The 23,721-nt window shown below is 43.1% G+C and overlaps 2 protein-coding genes, 1 long non-coding RNA gene and 2 other non-coding genes across 7 annotated transcripts; 1 reads left to right on the top strand and 4 right to left on the bottom strand.

Moving 5' to 3' along the window:
• Positions 1–182: 182 nt before the first annotated feature.
• Positions 183–7,691, bottom strand: CCT6A (chaperonin containing TCP1 subunit 6A). The gene is made up of 14 exons (XM_065852988.2): positions 7,517–7,691; positions 7,179–7,242; positions 5,692–5,826; positions 4,917–5,090; positions 4,647–4,750; positions 3,846–3,956; positions 3,185–3,344; positions 2,845–2,927; positions 2,335–2,431; positions 1,782–1,929; positions 1,327–1,460; positions 1,115–1,217; positions 724–796; positions 183–540 (listed from the first exon to the last, which is right to left on the bottom strand). The coding sequence occupies exons 1-14, from the start codon at positions 7,648–7,650 to the stop codon at positions 468–470; spliced, it is 1,593 nt and encodes a 530-aa protein (XP_065709060.1). The 5' UTR covers positions 7,651–7,691; the 3' UTR covers positions 183–467.
• Positions 4,103–4,236, bottom strand: LOC136110269 (small nucleolar RNA SNORA15). The gene has a single exon (XR_010652588.1). It is a non-coding gene; the product is annotated as a small nucleolar RNA SNORA15 (small nucleolar RNA).
• On the bottom strand, positions 5,203–5,334 carry LOC136110270 (small nucleolar RNA SNORA22). The gene has a single exon (XR_010652589.1). It is a non-coding gene; the product is annotated as a small nucleolar RNA SNORA22 (small nucleolar RNA).
• Positions 7,692–8,887: 1,196 nt separating the features above from the next.
• Positions 8,888–12,514, bottom strand: LOC139829459 (uncharacterized). 2 transcript variants are annotated; one of them, XR_011741928.1, is made up of 4 exons: positions 11,747–12,514; positions 9,905–10,024; positions 9,602–9,758; positions 8,888–9,186 (listed from the first exon to the last, which is right to left on the bottom strand). It is a non-coding gene; the product is annotated as an uncharacterized lncRNA (long non-coding RNA). The 2 variants fall into 2 exon arrangements; XR_011741927.1 differs by having other exon boundaries at positions 8,888–9,758.
• PSPH (phosphoserine phosphatase) lies at positions 11,511–22,616 on the top strand. Of its 2 annotated transcripts, XM_065852993.2 has the most exons (6): positions 11,511–11,670; positions 17,617–17,775; positions 18,469–18,603; positions 20,122–20,267; positions 21,018–21,166; positions 22,430–22,616. In XM_065852993.2, the coding sequence occupies exons 2-6, from the start codon at positions 17,636–17,638 to the stop codon at positions 22,538–22,540; spliced, it is 681 nt and encodes a 226-aa protein (XP_065709065.1). In that variant the 5' UTR covers positions 11,511–11,670; positions 17,617–17,635; the 3' UTR covers positions 22,541–22,616. The 2 variants fall into 2 exon arrangements, with proteins under 2 accessions (XP_065709065.1, XP_065709062.1); XM_065852990.2 differs by lacking the exon at positions 11,511–11,670 and having other exon boundaries at positions 17,428–17,775.
• The last annotated feature ends 1,105 nt before the right edge of the window (positions 22,617–23,721 follow it).

Raw genomic sequence — 23,721 nt, 5'->3', positions numbered from 1 at the left:
CAGTAGGTTACCACAACCAAGCCACAGCAAGTATCAAAATGGATAATGAAGTCCAGCCTGCAGAGCTGGGAGCCAGAAACCACAAATCAAGGTGTGTTTCCCCGCACGGCTCACAGAGACCACGAGCAGAACGTTCAAGAGCTTGGCACAAGGAAGGTGAAGTTTTAAATAACTGACATAAGTGAAGCACAGGAGGTAACAGTTTATTGGGTAAAAAGGAAAGCAACTTCAGTGGTACACTTCAGTGAAACAAAAAATAAATAACAATTTGAGAGCCAAATATTTGTGTAGTTGCTAAAATTTTGAGTGGCCACATTTACCGAAGAGGGGCTGCTCGTTACAGCAGAGTAACTTCCCTTGCTGGGAAAATCCACCACGGCTGAGAAAACTGCGCCTGGGGGTGGATTTCTCAGAGATTCCATGGGGTGCTACCAGCGCTGACCACCGTTGACAACAGCGGATCCAACTCAGCCTTTAAGGGAAGACATTCCAGCTCGCATAATTTCATCCACTAAGAGAATGTTGCTAGCGATCACCGTGCTACAAATATTCAATAAATATTGTTAGAATATCCACTTTGACATCGTTCAAAGACAACCCAGCTTCGTTTCTCCTTTTCAAGACAGTTTCCCCTACATGCAATCCCTCAATTCCGTATTTCTCTCTCAATTTGAACCGTCAAACACCCGCTGCTATTTAAAGTGAAAATATTGGAACATTTACCATGAATGAAGCAGTTGCTTTTTGACATTGTAATTATCCCAGATCCCAGCTGCTGCAGCTACCATTGGTTCACCTACAAAAGAGACAAAACAGCTTAAATGACCAGTACATATAATTCCAAGCCAGACTTTCCGCTGCCTAACATCTGCTTTTACTTGCTGTGTACAAAAGCATTCCCATGTGCTTCATTTCCCAGAGAACCTCAAGAAAACACACTGAAATCTTAAAGCACGTGAACACAGACTCCAGCAGCGCCTGCCACCACATTCTGCACAGCTTTAATGAAATGCGGTACAGCCTTCTGCATTCAGAGTGATTTTATTCTTAATGGAGTCGAGTCGGGACAGTTTTTTTACTAGAGCATCACCCCATTATTTTAGGAAGTTCTTACCAGTGTTCAAATCAACCCCAGTGAGTTGTCCTGATTCTGCGTGCTCTGCCTGAACCTTCACCAGTGTCTCCTGGGGATCGTAACCAGAGTTCTGGGCAAGAACCTTTGAGAGAACAGACATTATTTTGTGTTGTTAATTAAGAGACCTCCAGCAGAAAAAGCGATGGATCTTTAAGTGTTTTAAAACCAGTTTATTCAGGAGTTCCTTGTACCTTAGGAATGATTAGCAGAGCATCAGCAAAAGCTTGAACCCCAAGCTGGGCCCTCCCTTTTACATTTGGTTTATGCTTCACAAGAGCATTGGCTACTGCCACTTCTAGTGCGCCTGCTCCTGGGACCACACACCCTGCAAGGGAAAATGCAATATTCAGACTTCACAATAAGCATCTATCCCCATTTAAACAGATATTTTTAGTGTAGTTTGATCTCTTCCCTCATCCTTAAAAAGACAGCTTGCATCATCATGTAAGTACTTACACAATTATGAACTACTTGTAAAATACAAGGTATAATGACAGGAACTAAAAGCGCTTCTCATTGAAATACACTCAACTTCGTGTCTGACTGCACTGGATACCAAGCAAATCGATAAAAAATTCACTAAATTTGAGGTGAATTTCAACAAAAGATCATTAACATTAACATCATCAACCAAGCAGTGACTTACCGTCCTCAATAGCGTTTTTAACGGCACGCAGACCATCTCTTACTGCATCCTTGATCTGTGTGAGCGTATGCTTGTTCGGCCCCCTGATCAACAAGGTAACCGAGCGGGGGTTGTCGCATTTCTCAATAAAAGTGTATTTCTCTTCACCCTGTAAAACAGGGACACATATTCATATCATGCATTTGCTCAATCAATGTATACACATACTGAAAAAAACTGAACAGATGCTTCCAGACTCAGTTGTGCACTAACAGCACTTCAAGAAGCACTGAGAAGCAGAACCACCTTATTTGAGTTCTCCATTTTACAGGTATTAAGATGGAAACAACAATAGGAAAACACTATGACAGGAGCAAATATCCAGGTACGGTTCACATACAAGCAGACACTTGAATGTGAAATACCACCAGCTTTTATTCACGCTTCAGTGTAGCTCTTAAAAAACACTTCGGAAAAATCACTGAGCAGACAAAGCAAAAAGCAAAGTTGGCAGCACATGAGATGGCAGAGGCGTATTTAACCTGCCTGGAGCTGAAAGCTCAGTCATACATACCAGTGTATACTCGTAGACAAGTCCCGCGTGTCCCAGACAGTCGGGAGTGAGATCCTCCACCGAGTTCATGGCAGTACCGCCACACGCAAGGGTCAGTCTGAAAGAGAATGTGGACAGGTTAGCCCTTGCCTTGTATGAAATAAAATCCAAAGTCCCTAACCTAACAGCAATATTTCAGCATGCAGACCACCACACTTCCTCAGCCTGGAACAGTTTGCTTCTGTTTGTGAATGAGCTCTTCACAAAAGTAAGTTTGTAGAATTTAGACTCCTCTATGGGTGTCTACATTTGAAGCATACTGATAGCTCCAATTCCTACATCACACCATGTGCTGAACTGACATTTCTACAGTTTGTACAAACTACCCCGAGTTACACCCATTAAGAGGTGGACAGATTAAAGTAGACTTGTTAGTGCAAGTCTCTGAAGGTGGATTCAAGCCAGACTTGACTCACTGTTGAAGTCTGAAAGAGCGAATTATTCTACCCCCTCCTCTCTCCAGGAACTGACCTTTCCATGTTCCTCCTTTTAGCTCTCCGCAAAGCAACTATTCCTTCTTTCGCAAGTGCATCCAAGGAAAACGGGTCAATTCCCTAGAAACAAAGAAAGTGACCATCAGGACAAAAAAGCTAAACACACCCTCTCTCAGTTTGACACTAGTTAAGTTCTTCCTCAGGAGTCAAACAAGGTCTCAAGTAGGAACTGTTAGCCTATATCCTGAAGCACATCTGACTAGGTTTAGCTATTTCTGTTTGAAGACTTGTACAAAATGAGTCAAACAGCACAGTGTTTGCCAAGGAAGCCAGCATTTCAAATTACTTTTTCTAGATGGTTTTACTCTTCATCTCACCTTCTGGTTGATCACAACAAATCCTTTATCTGAATCGCCACAGACTTTCCTTTTCAATTCTATTATTTTCTTCACTCTGTCTTCAATGAACTTTCTTTCTGCTTTCACTAGTTTCTCTCTCTCTTCAGCACTTTTGTAGAAGAATCCAGAGCTCACCTCTCTGAAAGAGAAAAATAAACAGAACAAAGAAGGCAGTAAGACAACCACCCTCTGTGCTGTAGAAATAAGCGTAACAAAGCAATCCTATCAGCTACATTAAAAAAAAAAAAAACACAACAACAAAACAAACCAAACAAGAAATTCCCTCCAAAACCAGCACGTGACACACAGCTGTTTCTACTCTCTAGTTCAGAGCTTTTCCGTTTTAAACTGAGCAAACTATGAGCTATATTTAGATGCTCACTCTAGAATATGAAATTACGCCCAAGCAAGTGGCATAGTAACCACTACAAAGCTCTGCCTTTTAAAGACCTTTTCTCAGCCACCCGCTTCCCCTCTTCCAAAAATGGACTGCAGAAGGAGCATCACCTCTTCCATTCCTCCTTCTACACTACTTACCTCACTCAGAAGAGTCTGTGCAGTCCTTTTGCTTCTTATTTAAGCACACCTTACTTATATAAAAGAGCATTTTCTGCTCCTCACCTTCCTGCTGTGTACTTACGTTTTCTCATATTCCAGAGACACATTGCAAGTAAGAACATAAGCATCCTCCACTCTTTTCTTCATGTCAGGATGACGAGCACCGTGATCCAAAACCAGCCCCCTAATCAGCCTGAAAGATTGAGAAGCAGTTTGTGCACCAACATACACATACGGATGACACGGACTTCATCCAAGTGCAGACTGTTCAGAGAACTGACAGTGTAAATGGTCAAACACCATGTGCCTGTGTGTTTGTGTTGGGAGTCAACAATGATCATGTATCCCACTTCCAAGGGCATGCCCATTCTCATACAACAAGCGTGCCAATCAGTGTGAAAAAGGAATTTATTCTGGCATAGTGTCTGACTGCATTAGCTACCAAGGAAAGCTAGTGCAGAATTCGTCCATGCCACTGAGGAGCCTAGGGAATATCCAGCTAGATGACTACAATCCAGTTTCCATTTATCAAGTGCTGTTTTGTGCTTGTAATGAACAGATACAACCCTAAAGCATAACTGAGCAGATATTATTACTATGAAAAAACCTATATATTCAGCATTGTTATGTGATAGTCTAAGCCAGTGTCACATTTTCCTATTTAAAAATCTCTTTTCGGAGAATCAAGCTCAGTGACTGCAGAACTTCTGCTCTCTAGATAAGCTGCAATGTGTATTTCTGCCTTTCTGTCACCCCTTCCCAATGACTTTTCCAGTGGCAGCTTTAAGATATTCAAGTTCTTCTAAATACCAAACAAAAAACCCCATGCTACTCAGGTGTCAGGACACCAGTAAAGTGAAGGTCAAAGATGCTCATTACTTACGTTGTGTCAGTTTCTGATTTGTGCTTCATCTCCATGATCTCTACCATGTGGAGGTCAATAGGCTCATTTGGTTTTCTGACTGTCAAAACAGAATCTACTACAGCCTGAAACAGAGGAGAAGGGAAACATAAAAATACCCCAAAGGGCCATCAGTCTTCTAAAGCACAGGTTCACATCTGTCCTTCCATCCTGCACTCAAGTGATAATCACAGCAGTTTAAAACCTGGACCTCTTCACACAAAACGAGGCAGAAAAGCCACGTACACCTACCTCAGTCAGGATGTCAGCAAGCTCAGAATGAACTTTGGTACGGAGGGATGTTCTGGCAACATCTATAAGGGTCTCCCTGTCCATTTCCTTGGTGACTTTGACCTGCTCCAAAACTTCAAGTGCTTTTTCCTTTGCAATCTCAAATCCTTCTGCTACTATTCTAGGGTGCAAACCCTAATGCAAGAAAAGAAGGGAAATCATTAAACAATAGAAGATGGTACTTCATCACAAGTGGAACCTGTGAAAACACAGGGAACATGTAGACTACAAAGACAAGAAAATCTACAAATGTACTGTCCTTCTGAATACATGTAAAAGGAACACAAATCCTTCCAATGCAGAGGAAAAGCACAGATTACTTTAGCACAGAATTAAAACCAAGGGAACTACAAAGCACACTTGGGTGTTCACTGTGCAATACGAACGCCTATTGTCTAACTTATACCATCCAAAATACCCAATTTCAGGCAGGATCTCCTTGTTAACATACAAGTAAAAGAAGCATTTTCACTCCTCACACAAAAGTTAAAGCAGATATTCAGCCAAAACCTTATTAAAAGCTAGAATACCCGCAATAAGTGGTTCTGATTTTGAACAATGTTAAGTCCTCCTCTCCAGCTTTTCCCCACGTTACAATTTCTGTAATGCACTCATTTTAAGCAGAAATATTAATTTTCATGTTTGACTTCTGAGTATTCAGCATTAAACACAAAACAAGCTGAATGGTCTCAGATGAAACTTTTGTCTAACTACAAAAGAAATACTGCACACATACCTCAGAAATATAGAGATCTGCCTGCTTTAGGAGTTCTCCAATAATCAAGACATTTGAAGTGGTACCATCTCCAGTGATGTCGTCTTGCGCTGTTGCTACTTTTGCTATCAAGGAGGCTGTGGGGTGTTGTATTTGCTACACAAAAACAAGAAGCTGAGCAGTAAGTCTTACAGCACTGGTACAGGAAGCAAGCAATCTGAAATCAGCTAAACAAAATATTTAAGGACTAGATGATGTTTTAATGATTCACATCAATTCATCGGGTTTCAAAAAATAACACCAACTAACAACAATAACCACTTTGACAATAAGTTGAGTTAATCAATCCATGTAACACTATCTCCCCCCTCAGAATATGCATCTATACACAAAAATGTTGAGTACTAAGAGCCAAACCAGTCCTCAACTCAACATGAGCTTGACAGAGCCCGTTCTCCTTTAGGCAAAGGATGCACCACCATCGCAACCAGACTGTTGCTGCCACTAAAACCAGCATGTTCAGAGCTAATTTAGGAATCTCTGCACGATCAGCTCTATACAAACCCTAACTGGTTTGCTACTCCTTTGTCAGTTTTACTCATTCTTACGTAACTAAAGAACATTCAATTAGATTGTTTCTTGCCAGTTCCTCTGCTAAGTTACACATGTGGTGTTCCAGCCCATCATGCCTGTCTGGCCAAACATCACAACCACCACATACAACTTTATTTTACTTATTTAAGTCAGTTTTTAATTAAGGAACACACACATCATGTAGCAACTCCAATGGCTGCATGAGTATTTTAACATAGGTTGAAGCCTACAAACCTACAGAACAGTATCTACATTTGAAGAGACTGGTGCTTGGTAACTGAACCAGAGCGAGATAAAATAAAACGGGACCATTTTTACTGTTGTTGAGCTTTTTATTGTTATTTTCTTCAAAGCACTACCTCGAGTGTGAGAGAACTGATGTGACTATTTTTTTCTGTCTGCCAGATCACTGCATATACTAACTTAAATACTTCATGCTGAATTACAACAGCCAACTAGTGGAGTATAACACTCCACAAGGGGCAACACCAGCCCTCTTGGAACCATCACCATATGGGGACAAAACTGATACATCCCCAGGCAGGAAAGCATTATGAGCTGCATCCATCACCCAGATTTAAACACTTTCCAAGACACGCACCCAGGAAAATCTGCTGTTCTCTGCCTGCTCAAGCACAGCAGAACTGCGTCTTCTGTAAGCAAAGCAGAAGGCAACAAAGTGCCAATACCATTATTCCACCAGTTCACGTTTTAACATCTATCAAGCTGCACTTATTTACCTTTCTCCCAAAGGGAATGTGCCCCTCAAGGCACAGCGCTACATCCCACAGAAATGCGGGGGGGTGCAGCGGGGACACGGGCCCCTGAGCCACAGGCACCCGAATAGGCTCCTGCCTCCCTGATTCCCCCCACGGTCCCTCCCCACCCCGCGGTGGGTGCCAGCAGCCGCTCACCATTTCCTGCAGCAGCACGTTGCCATCTTTGGTCAGCTTGATGTCTCCGGCCCCCGACACCAGCCTGCGGGCGACACAAGGCGGGTGAGTGAGCGGGGCCCACAGGGCAGGCGAGCGGCCCCCCCGGCCCCGCCACACGTGCGCTTCCTCCCCATTCATTCAGCCCCACCCGGCCCGCCGGCCTCCACCTTTGTTCCCCGCCGCACGGCACCGGCAGGAACGGCCTCCCCGGGGCTCCCCCCGCCTTTCTCCTCACGCTTCCCCCTCAGGTCGCGAAGGCCGCCCGCGCGCACCCCCCGCCCCAAACCCCCGCCGGGAGGTGCGGGGGGTTCCCTCACATCTTCATGGTGCCCTTAGGGCCCAGGTTGGTCCGCAGCACATCCTGGAGCCCGCGGGCCGCGCTGATGTTCACGGCCAGCGCGGCCTGGGCACGGGCCACCTCCGCCTTGGGGTTGAGCGCCTTCACCGCCATGGCCGCCCCTCCGCTCCGCGCTGGGCCAGGCCGAGCCGAAGGGCGGGGACACCACGGGCCGCACCCCCCGGCCCCGCCCCTTCTAGAACACTCCGAGGTGCGCGCGCGTGCATTGGTCCGCGGCCACCTCTGCCACGTTTCTATTGGCTGCAACGCCTGTCACTCCGCCGGCCCGCTCCCGCCCACCGCGGAGGCGCCGTTGGGGCGCGGTGGATGCCGGGGAGCGCGGCCCTGAGCTCGGACCGGCCGGGCGGGACGGGACCTTTGGACGGGCAGGGTCGCACGGTCATTAATCCCACCCGCTCATGTGACACGCAGCCCCGCGGGCAGGTTCGCAGGACCATGAAAATAAATAATTAAACCCGGCGATTTATCACTAGATGGGTAGAATTAATAGTTAAGCAGGCAGGATTAATAATCAAAATGGTTCCTGGTAAAAATTCAGAGTTGAAGTTAATCAAATCTTGCCTTGCTATGGAAGCTGCTGGTGGGGTTCACAGCCGGAGGGGACCAGCTCTCCCAGGGCCATGCTGAGGTTTCATATGAAAAGAATAATGTTAAAATCAAGGCAACATGGACAGGGAAGAGTTCGGCCTACACGGCCTGCCAGGGCGCAGTCCTTGAGGCTGGTCAGTGCTTGTGTTATACCAGTTTTGGGCTCCCGAATGGAGGAATTTTGACTGTTTCCCTTAAGAGCAGCTAGGGAGCTCCTGCCAGAGCTCCATGCACACACCGCGGGCACAGACTGCGCCTGTATTGCCCCATCCGGGCTTGGATTATACTCCCGAACACCCATCTGCTACCTCTGAGCAATGGGCATTATCAGGCATGACACAACCCTCTCATTATTTCAGGTATTTCATAAGGAAGGGACCTGCCCCCAGAATAATCATGGCCTGGGGCTGCAGAGGCGTGGGTGCCAGGGAGATCCAGGCCAGGTGTTTTTTGGTGTTCCCATCTGCTCTGGAGGGTGATGCCTCGCAGCAAACAGGGACATTTGGCCTCAGTCATAGGTACAGAAAAAAAAGAACCTTCCCCAGTGTTCATACACCAGGTGTGAGGACAGCGCAGGGTAAATTTCCCCCCCTTCATCCCACTTTTTGCAGCGGGGAGCTCTGGATGCAGCCCTGGATGCTGGGCTTGGGCAGCTCCCCAGCAGCAACACAATGAGCTCAACGTATTTTCACATCACTTCCAGTAGTACAGTCTTGTACAATTGGTACAATTCTGTTGGTGTTTTGAAGGAGCTTGACCGAAATAGTGTCAGGGCAGACTCACCAGTTTTGGCACTTGGCTGTGGCACCTGCTGGGAATCCATTCTGCTGCTTTGGGTGAGGATCTCAGGTTTCTGGGCAAAACGCCACGCTGTGCAGGACGGCCATGCACGGCCTGCCCATCTGACTTGGCAGGACTGGACGGGACAGCTGCTAATATGCTTGGCTTTCTGTTTTTTAAATGTTTTAGATAGAGTTGGTGTTTGAGCATGATACGGCACAAGTTTGGAGCCCTTTTGTTTAGCGTAGCAGTGCATATGTCCTGTGAAATATTTTAATACTTTAGTACAATGGCTGGGCTTTCTGTTCTGTTACTGTAATAATTAGAAATAAACATTAAACATTGCAAAATGCAGGAACTTACACTTCACATTTCATAATTGGCCCTGGAACTATCCTGTTAATATTTTCACTTTTGTTGAGATGCTGCTGGTCTGCTGAGAACATAACAAACCAAAACACGTCAACCCAGCCCTGAGGGGCTGCAGTGCCGATATTTGAGGTGCCTACATGCAAAGCCCCAGCTGAATCCCCAGCTCTGCCCTGGGTTCTGCAGCCAACAGGTCACACACAAATATTTTGCTACTCTTGCTTCTCTGGTTTGTGCTTTTTTTGCCTGGATCCTGTCCTGGAGCTGTTCTCAGCAGAGGGCAGCCTTGTCAAACCCATATACATACCAGCAGGCATGATTGATTTCATGAAGTTTTCCTCGCTGCTGTTGTGTGACCCTCATAGGTGATGTTCTGTGGAAATGCAGGAATTATCCGTCCTCAAGAACCCTGACGTGACGTGGCTGTTCCCCAAGCAGCTTCAGGTTTGTAAGGGGAATTATCACTGGGAGAAAATAAAGCAAATTTTAGTTTGCATTTTAGATGTCTTTTTTTTTTGGCAAGAAACATAAAGCAAATTTTCAAAGACATTCTAGTGTTTCGTGTAGGTGGTCTCCACTTCTTGTACAAATGAAGGGGTCTCGTACTCACATACAGCTGCTGTGCTTGTGTCAATAGTCACACGTCCACGTGGGCTCTGCTTTTTGCTCCTCAATGTCCTCATAAAGTTTCCAGGCAGAACTCTCTGTGTTTCTTTCCTGGACCACATGCCTGAGGATAGATAACAGTTCTCATGAGCATTTTCACATTTTGCAGCATTTTTCAGACATCGGGACAAGCTTTTCTACGTTTTTTCAGTCTTAGCTGTAGTTGTTGATCCGTTCTGCATATTTGTGTTTAATATATAGTAAAAATACAGTGCAGAGACTTACTAGGCCTAAATTGTCCTTTGAAATAAATGGATTTACAACAAATTACACCAGATTAGAATCAAAACATTTAACGGAATTACAGCCAACATGTCTGTTAAACTAAGCAAAATAAAGGGAATATATTTAATGAAATATTCAGCAATTCTCTTAGTCAAATCATGCACCGCTTATCTTGGCAAAAAACCCCCGAGATTCTCAGTAGAAGCAGCTTTCTTTCATCTTTATCAAGATCTGTTTGCATTTAACCTTATTCACAGAAACAATTTCTAAATCCGTTTTAAAAACATACTGTCCTGTCATGATAAAACTAACAAACAGGACCAGGCTGAACGGTGAACCATGTCACCCGTTTTGCAGCAAAGGGGCTTGGTACCAGCTTTTCCTGACACAACAAGTTACTAATGATGCTCGTGTGCTGATAACCTCTGAAAAAAAAAAATGAAGGAAAATAGGAGAGGCACACAAGGCTGTTGATTTTAATTAATGCATTTAATTTTGAGTGGTAATACTGCCAGAAGGGCAAAAGAGATTACGCATAGAATGTGACTGGTGTATCCAGTGATGCAGAACGGCCTTTCGAGACGGGCAGCAGTCATAAGACTCCTATCACAAGCAGATGAAGCTAAATCAGCTAAATCAGGCTTTTTGACCTTGAACCAAACCACCACAATCTGGGCCGGCGGCCTCGCGTTTCCTGAGCGATGGCCACAGTCACGCCTGAGGGAAGCTCCTGTGCCAGAACACAGGCACACACAGGTTTTACAGTTTTTCCGTTGCTTGTGACAACATTGCGTTTGGGGAAACAAACCAGAGCCTTCTCATAAGCAGAAATGTTAGTTTTGCCTTCAAAGCTTTTGATGGATGTTGATTTGTTTTGTGCGTGTGACATCACACACCGATCCACGGAGTAACACCTTAAGCCAAAATGCAACATTGCAATCTTAACTCGCAAATCCTTTCATCTCATCCGCAGTGAAAGAAAACAACGTCCCTGCCTCGGCTCTGATTTCACGCCAAGAGAAACTCCCGACTGCTGCTTCTCAGAGCTTTTCCTTGGCTCTCACCCCTTGCCTTCCTGCGCTGGCAGAGCGCGGTGAGTTTGCAAAGACCGTCTCGTTCTCCGAGGGGCCAGCAAGTTCCCCTTCATCCTGCACGGGGTCTGCTCCCTGCCAAGCCGAGCCTAGCCAAGCTGGGAGCGTCCCAAGCCAGGCCCGAGCGGCTCCTCCCCCAACGTAGGCAAGGTTACACCTCTCTTCCCTATGCCTGTCAGCGAACAGCTGGACTTCTCTGGTTACATGTGTGCAACCTTTTAAAAAAAACACCCAGGCCGGCTTACTCAGCAGTTTATAAAAGAGTGATTTACAAAATGCGGCTTTCTTCCAGATCAGCCCGTGCCGTTGTATTCATGTGACTGAAGGTCTCAGCTGATCCCTTCTTTTCTTGTGCAGCAGCAGCAGCAGCAGCAGCCACGGCCAGTACAATACTGTAAGTCACTGGGAACGTTTTTTTCTCTCAGTTTGGAAGGGGTTGGCGTTTGGTGTAGCAGATCCATAACACTTACCATGTTTCTCTAGCATAGAAAATGAAGAGTATCTTCTGCTGGGGCTGTGACTGTGCTGCCCTGCAAGCAGCAGCAACGGCGTGGTGCCTGTTTTATAACAGCAGCATGAATGAATGATGCAATCATGCAGGGGGGAAGCATCATCGTTTTGTCAGGATAGGCAGGAAGGGATTGCAGCATTGGGAGGTGTATGTCAACATCCATCAGGTTCCCTCTACCGCTTTTCAATTACTTTTTAAAAGGTGCTCAAATAAATTCACTGTTAGGCATTGCTGTTCAGATACTAGTGTTTGGCTGCAAACAACTCCTCTCTTGGCTTGCACACAGGCTTCTGTTTCTACCTTTAAAAACTGGACAGAAAACCAAAACATGTGAACGAAGCTCAATGAGCTTAAGGACCGAATCTTTCTGTTCTCACACCGAAAACCATAGAAACTCACAATTACGGATGGATGCATTGAACTTTTAAAGAGCAGTACTTGCAGGAATATAAACCACAGTAAGAATTTGCTTAAATGTATCTAATCTGCTTAAATATATCCCCCTTCCTCTAAGGCTTTCAAAACATATTGCTAATACTAAGAATTAAACCTCGACATAAAAAAAGCTATATTACGGTATTATTCCCACTTTACAGACATAGGACTAGTAACAATGAGGATTAAGTGGTTTGTTTAACCTAATGCCATGGAAACACTCCTGAGCAGTAGTGGGAACAGGTCGTGAGAAAAGTTTCAAGAACAATTTTCTCCAAATCCCATACTCTAAGCAGCAGTTTCCCTTCAATGCAATAGAAACAGTTCAATGTGGTTGCACTTCTGTTACTCTCACTGCATGTTCAATGCAATGTTACTTTGCTATGGGAATGTATTTCAGAGTGATTCTGTTCTCATCCACACCAGTGCAAACTGGGATTAACTTCACCCATACCAGGGAAATAACTCTGGGCAAAGTGAGATCAAAATCGGGCTGCTTGTGCAGCCACAATTTTCAGTGCAATGTTCACTCTCCCCTTGTTAAATGGGAAAGTGAATCAGAATAAAACCACCAGAGATTGTTTGCAAACTGTAGGATATTCCCAAGTGATGCATTTCAAAAGATATTTTAGGTAATCTTTCGTTAAGATTTGTTCAGTCTTCATTTTTTCACAGCAATAAATGTGAGCATAGAAAGCTGATATGATAACAAGTGCATTCTAGTCACAATGAGGATTTTGAGGTCTCGTCAAGATCTCATCCGAATATACCAGCCCCAGAACACCTGGAGTTCCAAGTGCCATTTACTTGTTCCTTTTGTGTTATATGTTGCAGATACTGCAGATGTTTGAGTTTTTTTACAGTGTGGCAAGTGCCCTTTTCTGAAGGGTCAGCAAACAGAGAAGATTTCAGTTGTTTTCCTTCAACATGTGGTCTTACATAATTCCTGGGTTTGCTTCTGTGACTCCACCCTCTCTGTTACGAAATGGAACTATTTCTTGTGGAAACGGCAGGTTTTTTTCCACACGGCCTAACGAAGTACTTCATAGTCTGGAGGCAAAATCTCATGGGAATTCCACTTTTCCATTGTGATTTCCTTTTTCTCCATCTTTATCTGAAGTTCCACCCTACCTCTGTCACCCTTTCCTTATGTCTTCTCTAGTCACTTCTTTGCCTATTGCTTCTTCTAGTCTGGATTTTCTTGTTTTCAGTTTTTCCCCCAAATATTTTATGATCAGAGCTGTTGAAGTACTTGCTGCTTGGGCGCTTTTTCAGCATGCAAATAACAGGGTGGGAGTAGATTACCTATCTGAAATTCAGTGGCAGAAAGATCAGACATTTTCTACCCATGTTTTTCATATGGAAACAGAACTAATTTATGGGAATTTCATTTTTCTTACCATCTCATTGATGCATTTAAGCAATCAGATGCCTTGTATTTCAGAGTAATTAATCTTGGCCAGCTGTAGAAGCCTATACCACTCTGGGATAAAAAATTGCTGTTTTCTTACTACAGCTGTTAAGAGATTTGTCTGTAGAAAGGTTTTACACAGCTTCAATTCTTTTTGCTCATGGTTCCAAGTGACACCTACCTGTCGACAAGCCACCATATCTGTCCTTATTTCCTCTGATCACTTACCTGGAGGTGAATTCTTGGCAGTGTCCCAATGGATGCCACACCGGGATGGCCCAGTGCAAATTGTGAGAACAAGGGAAGGAGAAGAACATCATCTCCTGCTTGTATTTCCCCCCACTCCTGTTGCCCATTACTCAATCGCTAGTAGCCTTGCCTTATGCTCTCATCTACGTTTGGGGCTGGGAAAACAATTTCACAAGTTACCAAAATTGGTGTGTTACCATCTGGAATTGCATTTGCCAGGCTCCAAAGCTGATCGTGACCCATGGAGCTCTGCCAACAAGGGCAGAAAAACCTTATTTCATGCCAAGTAAATCACCTCCAGCTCCTAACATTTACTTTTCCCACCAGCAGCACTCCCTGCAATAGCTGTATCTGCCTTCATAGGTTCTCTTTGCTCCTGTATGAGCTTCCTTACTTTATAGTTCATCACAAGTTTTCCAGGACTCAGTGCCTACCTATAGCAGAAAGTGGAAATGTTTTAGCAGTTCAGTGGCCAAGAGAGATCAGGAACTACTGATGCATTCTGCATTTTCTAAAAAATAATACTTCCCTTCCAACTTGCCATTTTTAGGCACTATGGTGCCTAAACCACAGCCTGAAACTCTTGGAAGAGTTATTGCATGGAATAAACAGAGGGCAGGGTTAATTTCAACCATCACTCCACAACCAGTATCCGTATTTTTTCCTCTAACTTATAATACATTTCTCCATCAAAGTGCAGAGTCCTCCACAGCAGTGGTCTCATCATTGTAAGGAGTATCCAGAAGGGAAAGGAGCATGGGAAATGTGGATACCAGAGGGAATGAAAAGTTAATGTATCTTCCTTTCTGCTCCCAATGCGTGTTTCTAATGGTAAGATTTTTCTCAGAGAGATTAAGATTTCAAAGACATGTATGCAAAAATATATTTAATGTTCCCACCAAGAAGTCACATCACAGTGCAGTGTCCCCGCACGGTGACATTGCATCATAATGTGGTAATGTTGCAGTGCTGCCTCAGGTTAGCATGAGGCAATGTGACAGTTTTGCATAATAAGGAATCAGTGCTGGAACACCATGACGCAAATGTCACACCAGAGTGATGCAACAAGTTTGTACAGTAGAGCAAATCTTTAAAATTGGCACCAAACCCATGGCTGAATATTTGGTGACTTTATAACTGCCAGGAGGTGGGAGAAAATTAACACCCTGCCTTTTAAAAAATGTTAGTGGATGTATTTTTTCTTTAATTCCACTGCACAAATACATCTAGCAAATGGCTGTCAAGGCCTGGCCTAAAGTCAAAGCCCTCCTGCTCAGAAAATCAAAATCTTCCACTGAAAAGACAAACACAGTCCCGTGGAGCCAATGTCAAGTCAAGGCTAACGCAAAGTAAACTTGTAATTCACGTGTTACCTGTTCACCTGCTGTCAAGTCTTAGCTCAGAACCCGTCTTTGTCTGATGGAAGTTTTTCTGTCCGTGGCCTCTTTTATGAGAGAGGTTTCTTTTACGTGCCATGCTGATGGTACATTACTGTATTCTTTATAGAAAAGTATAAAGAACCACATGCTGTCTGCAGCAAAGGATTCTTTAGTGAGGGTTCTAAGGCTAGACCAGAGTTTTACAATATGTCTGTGCACAGAACAGTTCTGATGCGCCAAGAGCAGAGACCTGTCCTTGTTCAGTCCTTGTTTCTGCCTTTCCCACATGAGGAGTTTGTCAAAGCCCCTTTCTGGACTATCTCCTCTTTACTCTCACTTTTGCTTTCTCGCACACCGGGGAGGGTGATCCCAGGCTCTGTCCTGCCTTCCCACACCCAAACCAAAAGCACAGGAGGGAAGCAGGGGCTGGGTGACATCTGCTCTCCCATTCTCGCTCACACCTGTGATGCAGGTGAGCACAGCAGAAGCTACTGTGTCACCTTGTTGGCCTTGTGCAAAAGCCAAGAACCCACTTTGGTTACTATAGCAGTGTGTTCACATCAGAACACTCAAGAATAGCTAGAAGGATCCTCTCAAACAGTACTGTTTCATGGCTGCCTTTGGATAACTTTGCCTTTAATCTGATTTGCTCTCTTGCTATTTCATATCTACCTGGTTGTTGAACAGGGTTTATAACGTACAAATATGGCTCTTAGCTTTTCACAACAGGATTCACCCCTTAGATTTGGTGGCTTCATTTATACAGACTTCTACCTTACAATGCAGGACCAGAGTATTCTCTTTTATTCTATACACATGAACAGATAAAAGATGAGTGTGTGTTCTATGCATTTTTCAGTTATTATGGTAATTTTTCATAAAGCCTTTCGTATCACACTATTCACTATACAATTACTAGTCATGGGAATAAAAACAGAGGTTTCTGTTCCTGTGATCTCGCAGTGAGCGCACAGAACTCACCACAGGCAACAGCACTGGTTCTTACCGTGTGTGGTCCCTGGGTGATGCCCCCCCGGCAGTGAGCTACACCAGAACTGATCACCTCCTGTACTTTTCCACTCTGAGGTACATAGTCATCACCTTCTCCATCTTCACGGGATGTCTTTTGTATCTAGGGGTGCAAAGTTCGTCCAAAAAGGGCAAAAAGTTATTGTGTGGAAACTTGTGTAAGACCTCTCACCATCAAAATTCGCATGATATATAGGAGAAAAATAAATTAGCTTAGTGAGAGGAAAACAAAACGTGAAGGTACATAACACAATGAAGGTATATAACATGCTGTTTGATGGTATTTTTTCCCCTATCCCAGAAAAAGAATCTGCTAGCCAGTTCAATTACACAAGATGTCCTGAGAGACAGCTAAAAGATTAGAAGAGACAACTGAACAAAAACTTTTACAAAAAATTGGAAAGTGAGAGAGATAGAAAGCTGTTATTTCTGCCTAAATTTATACATTGGTAAAGTCCATGCTGAATTCCCTTATTAAAGGGTGAAGCACAAGATAAGTAGGGTAGATTAGAAAATACTTGATTAACACCTTGTGTTTCTGATCTGCAGAAGTGCTCAACGTATTTAAGTGGGCAGATATAAATGGGAAGAAAATGAACTTTTGTCAGGCATTGTTATGCAAAACGTTGTGTCATGATGTGATATCTTAACAGGTTGAGTGAAGTTCTCAAAGCCCAAGACTTTACTGGATTTTATAAAAGACTAATTCCAAATGCTAATGGCCAAATCTTCTATGCATTCATAGATGATGAGAATGTTTAGTTTATATTAATCAGGACACAGAAAAGGATCTAAACCTTCACGATTTAGGGACAACCACTCACTGGTATGTTTAAGATAGTTATGTCTGCTGTGATCAGCAAATCCTTAAGAGCTGGGTGTCTTTCACTGTCTCCTGGAGCAACTACTTTGACACACTAGACTGGGTGTGATGAGAAATCAAGATCCATTTGAGCAGTGAGGGCGAGACAGTGAATTGCAAGTCCCAGACAGCAGTTGGCAGTCTAATGCTTCAGCAAATGCCAAGTATTACAACCTTGAACCCCCATGTGAACATCAATGGGCCGACCCTGCCAGGAGCAAATCAGCAACTGCCCAAAGCTCCACGGCCCACCTGTAACGTACACTGAACATCAGTAGGCAGCAACAGCAGGGAGCAAATCAGCAGCTGAGCCAGACCTCCACCACCGCTCCCGCTCTTTGATAAAAGCTGGCTACCAGGCTCTGCTCGGCCCTGCTCACAAGAACCAGACCGGTTGCACCGATGGCTCAAGACAGAGTGCAGCACTGTCACTCAGACAATGACTTTATCTTGTCCTCTCACAGTAAGAAGGTTCCCAAAAGGATGGCGTCCCTCCTGGAGATGAAAGAAATCTTCCGCAACGCTGATGCAGTGTGCTTTGATGTGGACAGTACAGTCATCAGGGAAGAAGGCATCGATGAGCTTGCGAAGTTCTGTGGAGTCGGAGATGCGGTCGCAGAGATGTATGTATATTTGCTGTTTATTTCATAGGAACAGTAGTAAAAAATAAGCACAGATAAGGTTAATCTGTGACAATGAATTTACAATAGGGATTAATTCAACTCTTTCATAGGAGATTGTTACAGTTTTAAAAAGGATTTTAGGAATAATAAGTGGAATTAATGCATACTGAATAACTTTTGGAATTATGAAGCCACTCAACAAAACTATACCGATATAAATTTTGTGATGTAAATTTCTTTGACAGACTAAGATCAGCCCTCACCATTAAACTTGGCTAAGCACTAGCAGACCTGATTATGAGGGAGGAGAGTGAACAATTCTCCTAACACTTCTCCAAGACTGATGTTTCTATTGAAAGTTGTAGGAAAAGTTCTCTTGCTTTCAGAGAACAGCACCTGGGCTGCAGTGTAGGAAAACGGGTCCCAGTGGCTCTGATGCAGTTGCAGGGGGAGTTAAGCAGTTTTCCTTTGTCCTGCTGGTTCTCACAAGAGCTCTGATCTGTGGAGATGATCTACCAGTGGTTGCTATTGATCTTTGCAGTGTCCAGATCTTCTCCTTTACACCATAGATACAATATAACATAGAGCCTATGGACTCTTACCTTGTTACTTGCCATTCTTCTTTAACGGTTCTTGTGAAAAGCCTCTACTTGTTAAGTGTCACTGACTTGTTTTCTTTGGATCACAATTTAGGACCCGCAGAGCCATGGGTGGCACCGTGACATTCAAAGCAGCTTTAACGGCACGACTAGGTCTCATACGTCCTTCCTACGAGCAAGTGCAAAAGCTAATATCTGACAACCCACCTCAGCTAACACCAGGAATAAGGTAAGAAGAATTTCAAGTGATCTAATAAAAGTGTTCTGCATATGGCATAAATCAACAACATTCTGTGACATTAGTGAGGCTGGTTTAGATTGCATTCCTACTCCATTTCCATGTTGTTTGTGTACAAAGCTTCTATTGGGAGCTTATAATGGCCTGACTCCATATCAAGTGGTGAAGCATCTGTGTAAAAAGAAAACAGTCCTACATGTTAACTGGCATTCAGCTGAGCATTCTGGCTCGAGGATTAAATGGGCATGGAAAATAATCTGTTTACTCACAGCTGTTTTTTGATGGGTGATGGAACTGAGAGATTTAATACCCAGTGTGAACTACAGGCTCGGTCTATTCTGCAGTTACATTACCTCTCTCTTACACTTCTGTGTGCAGTCACACTGCTGGAATCAGCTTAGGGGATCCATTGTTCAGAGCTACCTATTCTGCACTGAAGTCCCTAAAAAAGCATTTAAAAATGATTAAGGGAAAATACATATGTGTATATTCATTAATCTTTAGGTTTAGAATAAACATTAACTATTTCTACAGAAAAGATTTTTTTTCCTGTTCAAATTGTTTTAAACAATTGAAAATAATTGATTTACTACAAAACTTGGCTGTAGCACCAAGTGTAAAATATTTTTAGCATGTAGTTTTTAGATGATATTGTGCTTGTATTTTCTGCTTGAAATGAAGCAGATGCTCAGCTTTTTCAGTAGAAGGGATCGCTCACTGTAACTATAAAGAGAACATTGTTTCCTGTTTGGAATCACATGATTTTCCCTTTCATTCCTTCCCTTTCTTCCTCCTTTTCTGTGTTGCCTGCTTTAAGCCTCCACTTTGCCTCTTAGTATTGAGCATTTCTGCTCTTCCTGCTGCCACTTGTACTGTTCAGTATTGCCGCACACTGATCCTCCTGCCTGCAGAGCCAAATCCCAGGAAACTTTTAACTGCCTTCAAGCCCTGTTGACTGGGTCTGAGAACTTCTATTTTCTTGATTCCTTTTCTGTAGCTGTGCCCTGTTCTAAAGATGGTATTGACATCCAGCATCTGGGGAACCAACTCTTTGAAAATGCTTGCATGCTTTTCAGGCCACTTTTGTATTTTGGTGCAGTGGCTTTATTTGCCCCATGTTCCCTACTTTTTTTTTTCCTGCATTATAGATTAATTTTGTTGCTGGTTTTGTACTTAAAAAAAAATAATCTGAACTGCATCTGCTCTCTCATTTATTCAAGGGAACTAATGTGAATTTCTAGGGAATGCTTGTTTCTGAGCAGCTAAATACCTGTTTGTCTCTCGATGGGATGGTTCTGTTTGGCTCTTTTCGAGCAAGGTGTATGCACGAACTTGCAAAGGAAAGAAGAAAAAGCTTCGTGATGGATGGAGCTGGAGAGCAGCACACATCCAAACTAAACTGGACTAACACAAAGCACGGGCAGCCCGGTTTAGGAAAGATGTATTTTAACTTTGCCATCCCTAGACACTGCCAGGCACTCAGGTTTGACGACTGCTCTTTCTTGCCAGGGAGCTGGTGAGCCGGCTTCACCAGCGAGGGGTCCAGGTCTTCCTGGTCTCCGGGGGATTTCAGAGCATTGTGGAGCACGTGGCCTCGCAGCTGAACATTCCAGCAGCAAACGTCTTTGCCAACAGGCTGAAGTTTTACTTTAATGGTGAGATTGCCTTCAGATCTCTTTTATCTGCTAAATAATGCCACTTTTTTGTTTCAGACTGTCAGATATTGGGCTACAGATACTGTCCAGTCTATATGAGCCCGTTAACAATCCAGCTAGCTCCAAGTAGGAATTGCAAGACCTTACTAAAAACATGAGTTCAGGTCATTTTCCAGACATGAAATTGAGCTGTAGTTACTTTTTCATTGCAAGCTGCACCAAAGGTAAAAAGTATTACAGTTGCTGACATTTCTCTTGCTCCTTTAAGTTTAAAGAGTTTCTTACACTTACCTGCTTTCAGAGGCAAACTTCACTTTCAGTGACTTCAAGGTATGTATGGAGACCGATGTACATTAGTACAGCTGTTCTGGACTTTAAGCTAGTGTAATCAAGCACAACTGTAGTTAGCGGGGCTGTTTCTTACTCGGTGTTTCATACACTGTTTATATGTCATATTGATGCTGCTTTTTAAACGTTTACACCAAAATGACTGGACCAGAGTGACTGGGAATGGATTTATAACACTACTCATACAGGGTTTCTACTTTAGTCCTAGCATTTCAGCTCCTCGAAAAGACCCCCCTGAAATGTGGGTAAAATCCCAGTTTTTATACTTACCTTCTAATTACTTTGAGATGCTGATATTGTGAAGCTTACAGGACTGCATGTAATTAGCTGTTAGGCATATATCTTCCTTCACTTAGAAGAAAATACGCTATATGTCTAACTTGTCCTTCCACTGTGTTCTAGGAGAATATGCAGGATTTGATGAAACACAACCAACAGCTGAATCGGGGGGGAAAGGAAAGGTTATTGCTCATCTGAAGGAACAGTTCCAATTTAAGAAAGTAGTTATGATTGGTGATGGAGCTACAGACATGGAAGCCTGTCCCCCTGCTGTAAGTACTAAAGAACTGGAATTCTAAATTCCTTTTGAGGAAACCCTTTGTGGGGGGCAGAATAAAAAAAAGTGTGAAGTTTTTATAGGACTTCAGGGAAGATCTTCAGCCCTTCCCACAGCCCAAGGGAGATCTGTGTGGGTAGTTTTCCTCTATGAAAGCTGCATCACGCAATGGTTGATTTATTCCAGTTCAGACAATCTCAGTAAGGGTTTCACCCTCTGAGCCAGGATCTGGCTGGGTCTAGTGGGGCCGTGTAACAGTCTAATGACCCGTCTCAAATCAAGCTGGTATTATCACGCCTACCTTTCCCCTCCAGGTCCCCACAGTACTCGCTGCTGCGCAGAGGTCTTACCCTGCCAGTTCTGCACCCTGGCGAATGGTGCTTAGTGTGAAGGTCTGGCACAGATCTGGTGCAAGAGGGTTCACCTCACCGTGCAGCAGCAATAGGTTTGAAGATAATGGTCCTGACAGGGTGAAATAATTAAAAATTAATAAAAAGACAGCTTTTATAAATGGTTATGTCACAGAGATCTTAATTCCGTGTCCCTCTTAGCATCTTTCTCTACAAAAAGCACCCAAATATCCCTTGTTTGCCAGCGCTGAGGGACAGACATCCTGGTGCATGGAAATGCACGGTAATGAACAAAAAGCTACATTGATGTGAGTTATGTCAGCCAGGTTGCCTACTGTTAAATATGTGCAGCACCAAAGCAGCTTTGTGTTTGCCGAATGCTTTCTACCTGCAGGCAAAAAGCAGCAGTGGAAATTTTCAACGCTGCACTTTCACTGCAGATGGTTCTCTAAGATGTAGAAATGATGATTGTTTCTGGTTAATGATTGATGACATGGTTAATGGTTATTTTGGTATCTATCAAATGAGGTAAACAGAGTTAAGATAAATGGTACAGGGATAATTGTGAGATGCTGCAGGCACGTCTGATTGTGAACTCATTCCTGAATATGAAAGTTTTATGTTGCATCAGATTTGCAGTAAACTCTCAAATCTGAACCATCTTGAAGTTACAAGGTACTGAGGCACAACTTTGCTATTGGAATGAAAATCTAGTAACCAAAATTCAATGCCAATTAAGTTCTTGTTAATAAATTTGAAAAATTAACATGAAAGGTAAAGTAGGGGAAGAGATCAGAGAAATACCATCATTTTAAAATCCAGTCTTAAAACCAACTTAACTGCTGAGGAGCTCCATTCCTTACACAGGACTGCAATAACATATATGCCCATTCTTTCTGTTTTGCCAGGACTGCTTCATTGGATTTGGAGGAAATGTAATCAGAAAGCAAGTAAAGGAGAAAGCTAAATGGTACATCACTCACTTTGACGAACTGCTAAAAGAACTGGAAGAACGATAAATTATACAGTAAAATAATATATTTAACAACTATAAATCCATTATACAATGCAATTAAACATATATTTGTTTGCAAAGTTGTGTTCTGGGTTTTTAAATTATTCTGGGTGGTGAGTACCTTCATCTCTGGCCTGAAGCTCGGGTTGCAAATGGCACCATTTTACTCAAACATTTTGTAATGGGAAAAGATGTTTTAAAAAAAAAAAATCTTGTCATTTCAAGGTGGAAAAGGTCAGTTGATTATTGACCTACGAGTGAAGACCCAAGGCAGGAATTTATCAGCAAGTTAATGGGTTGGCCCCTGGTCAATATTGCGTATCTATTGTTTCAGAATCATGGAAGCTAATACCTCTACTTATTTTGGGTGGCAAAAGGATGAGAGGGCCACAAATGAGAAGTTTGTCTAATCAATAGCAATAAATAAAAATAATATAGTCTAAATGGTAAACAGTATGATAAGTCCTTTCCATTCCAAAGAATCTCAGAAATAAACAGATAAGTAAGGAAGTATTACTACATATCTCTGATTTCATTAAAATATGGCTATACGAGAACCTGAGAGGCACATTTTAAGGCAAGTGATCTAGTGGTTCCCATACCTCAATAAAATACTTCAAACTAAACTCCAAAAGGGTGATTTTGTAAAATGGTCACACTGTTTACTTAACTGTTTTATTTATTTAACAATCCCACCCATCAACCTATAACTGGATGGAAGCTAATTCATCAACCTTTAAAAAAATTGTCTACTGATTAAGAAAATACTCTGAAACTTATCTAATCTCTGCCTCAAGTGTGGATCAACCACTCTTAAACTGTGCTTGAAATAAGTCTGACCTGTTCTAAGTAAGTACTACTCAGAGCTTCAGGTAACAAATCCCAGTTTTTTAAGGATTTGTCCTTTGTGGCTGCAGTGTCTGATCCAAGAAAGTCCTTACACAGAGTGTGCTAATTCTCCTCCACTCTGCCACATATTTCATAGATAGGAAGAGAAACAAGTGACGTTTCTACCTTCCAAAATCTCACAGTCTCCACAAGATAATCACTACAGGTTTACACAGCTTGCATTAGATTTTCTTAATTTAAGAGGATTAAATCAAAGTGCAGAGAGCGAGCTCCTGTCCAATTGTTTAAGCATCACCAACAATTGAAACAAATCCTGGTTCTGTCCGTTCTGTGATA

Source organism: Patagioenas fasciata, chromosome 19 (genome assembly GCF_037038585.1).
Source record: "Patagioenas fasciata isolate bPatFas1 chromosome 19, bPatFas1.hap1, whole genome shotgun sequence".
Classification (NCBI taxonomy): Eukaryota; Metazoa; Chordata; class Aves; order Columbiformes; family Columbidae; genus Patagioenas; species Patagioenas fasciata.
Note: the sequence above shows the minus strand (reverse complement) of the source record. Positions and strands in the feature narration are given on the sequence as shown.

Coding starts and splice junctions, on each gene's coding strand:
- CCT6A (XM_065852988.2), bottom strand. CDS start 7,650: ATGGCGGTGAAGGCGCTCAACCCCAAGGCGGAGGTGGCCCGTGCCCAG. Junction 5,091..5,691: donor CAGATCTCTATATTTCTGAG/GTATGTGTGCAG, acceptor TTCTTGCATTAG/GGTTTGCACCCTAGAATAGT. Junction 1,461..1,781: donor TAAAAACGCTATTGAGGACG/GTAAGTCACTGC, acceptor TTTCCCTTGCAG/GGTGTGTGGTCCCAGGAGCA.
- PSPH (XM_065852990.2), top strand. CDS start 17,555: ATGGCTCAAGACAGAGTGCAGCACTGTCACTCAGACAATGACTTTATC. Junction 18,604..20,121: donor CAGCTAACACCAGGAATAAG/GTAAGAAGAATT, acceptor CTTTCTTGCCAG/GGAGCTGGTGAGCCGGCTTC. Junction 20,268..21,017: donor GCTGAAGTTTTACTTTAATG/GTGAGATTGCCT, acceptor ACTGTGTTCTAG/GAGAATATGCAGGATTTGAT.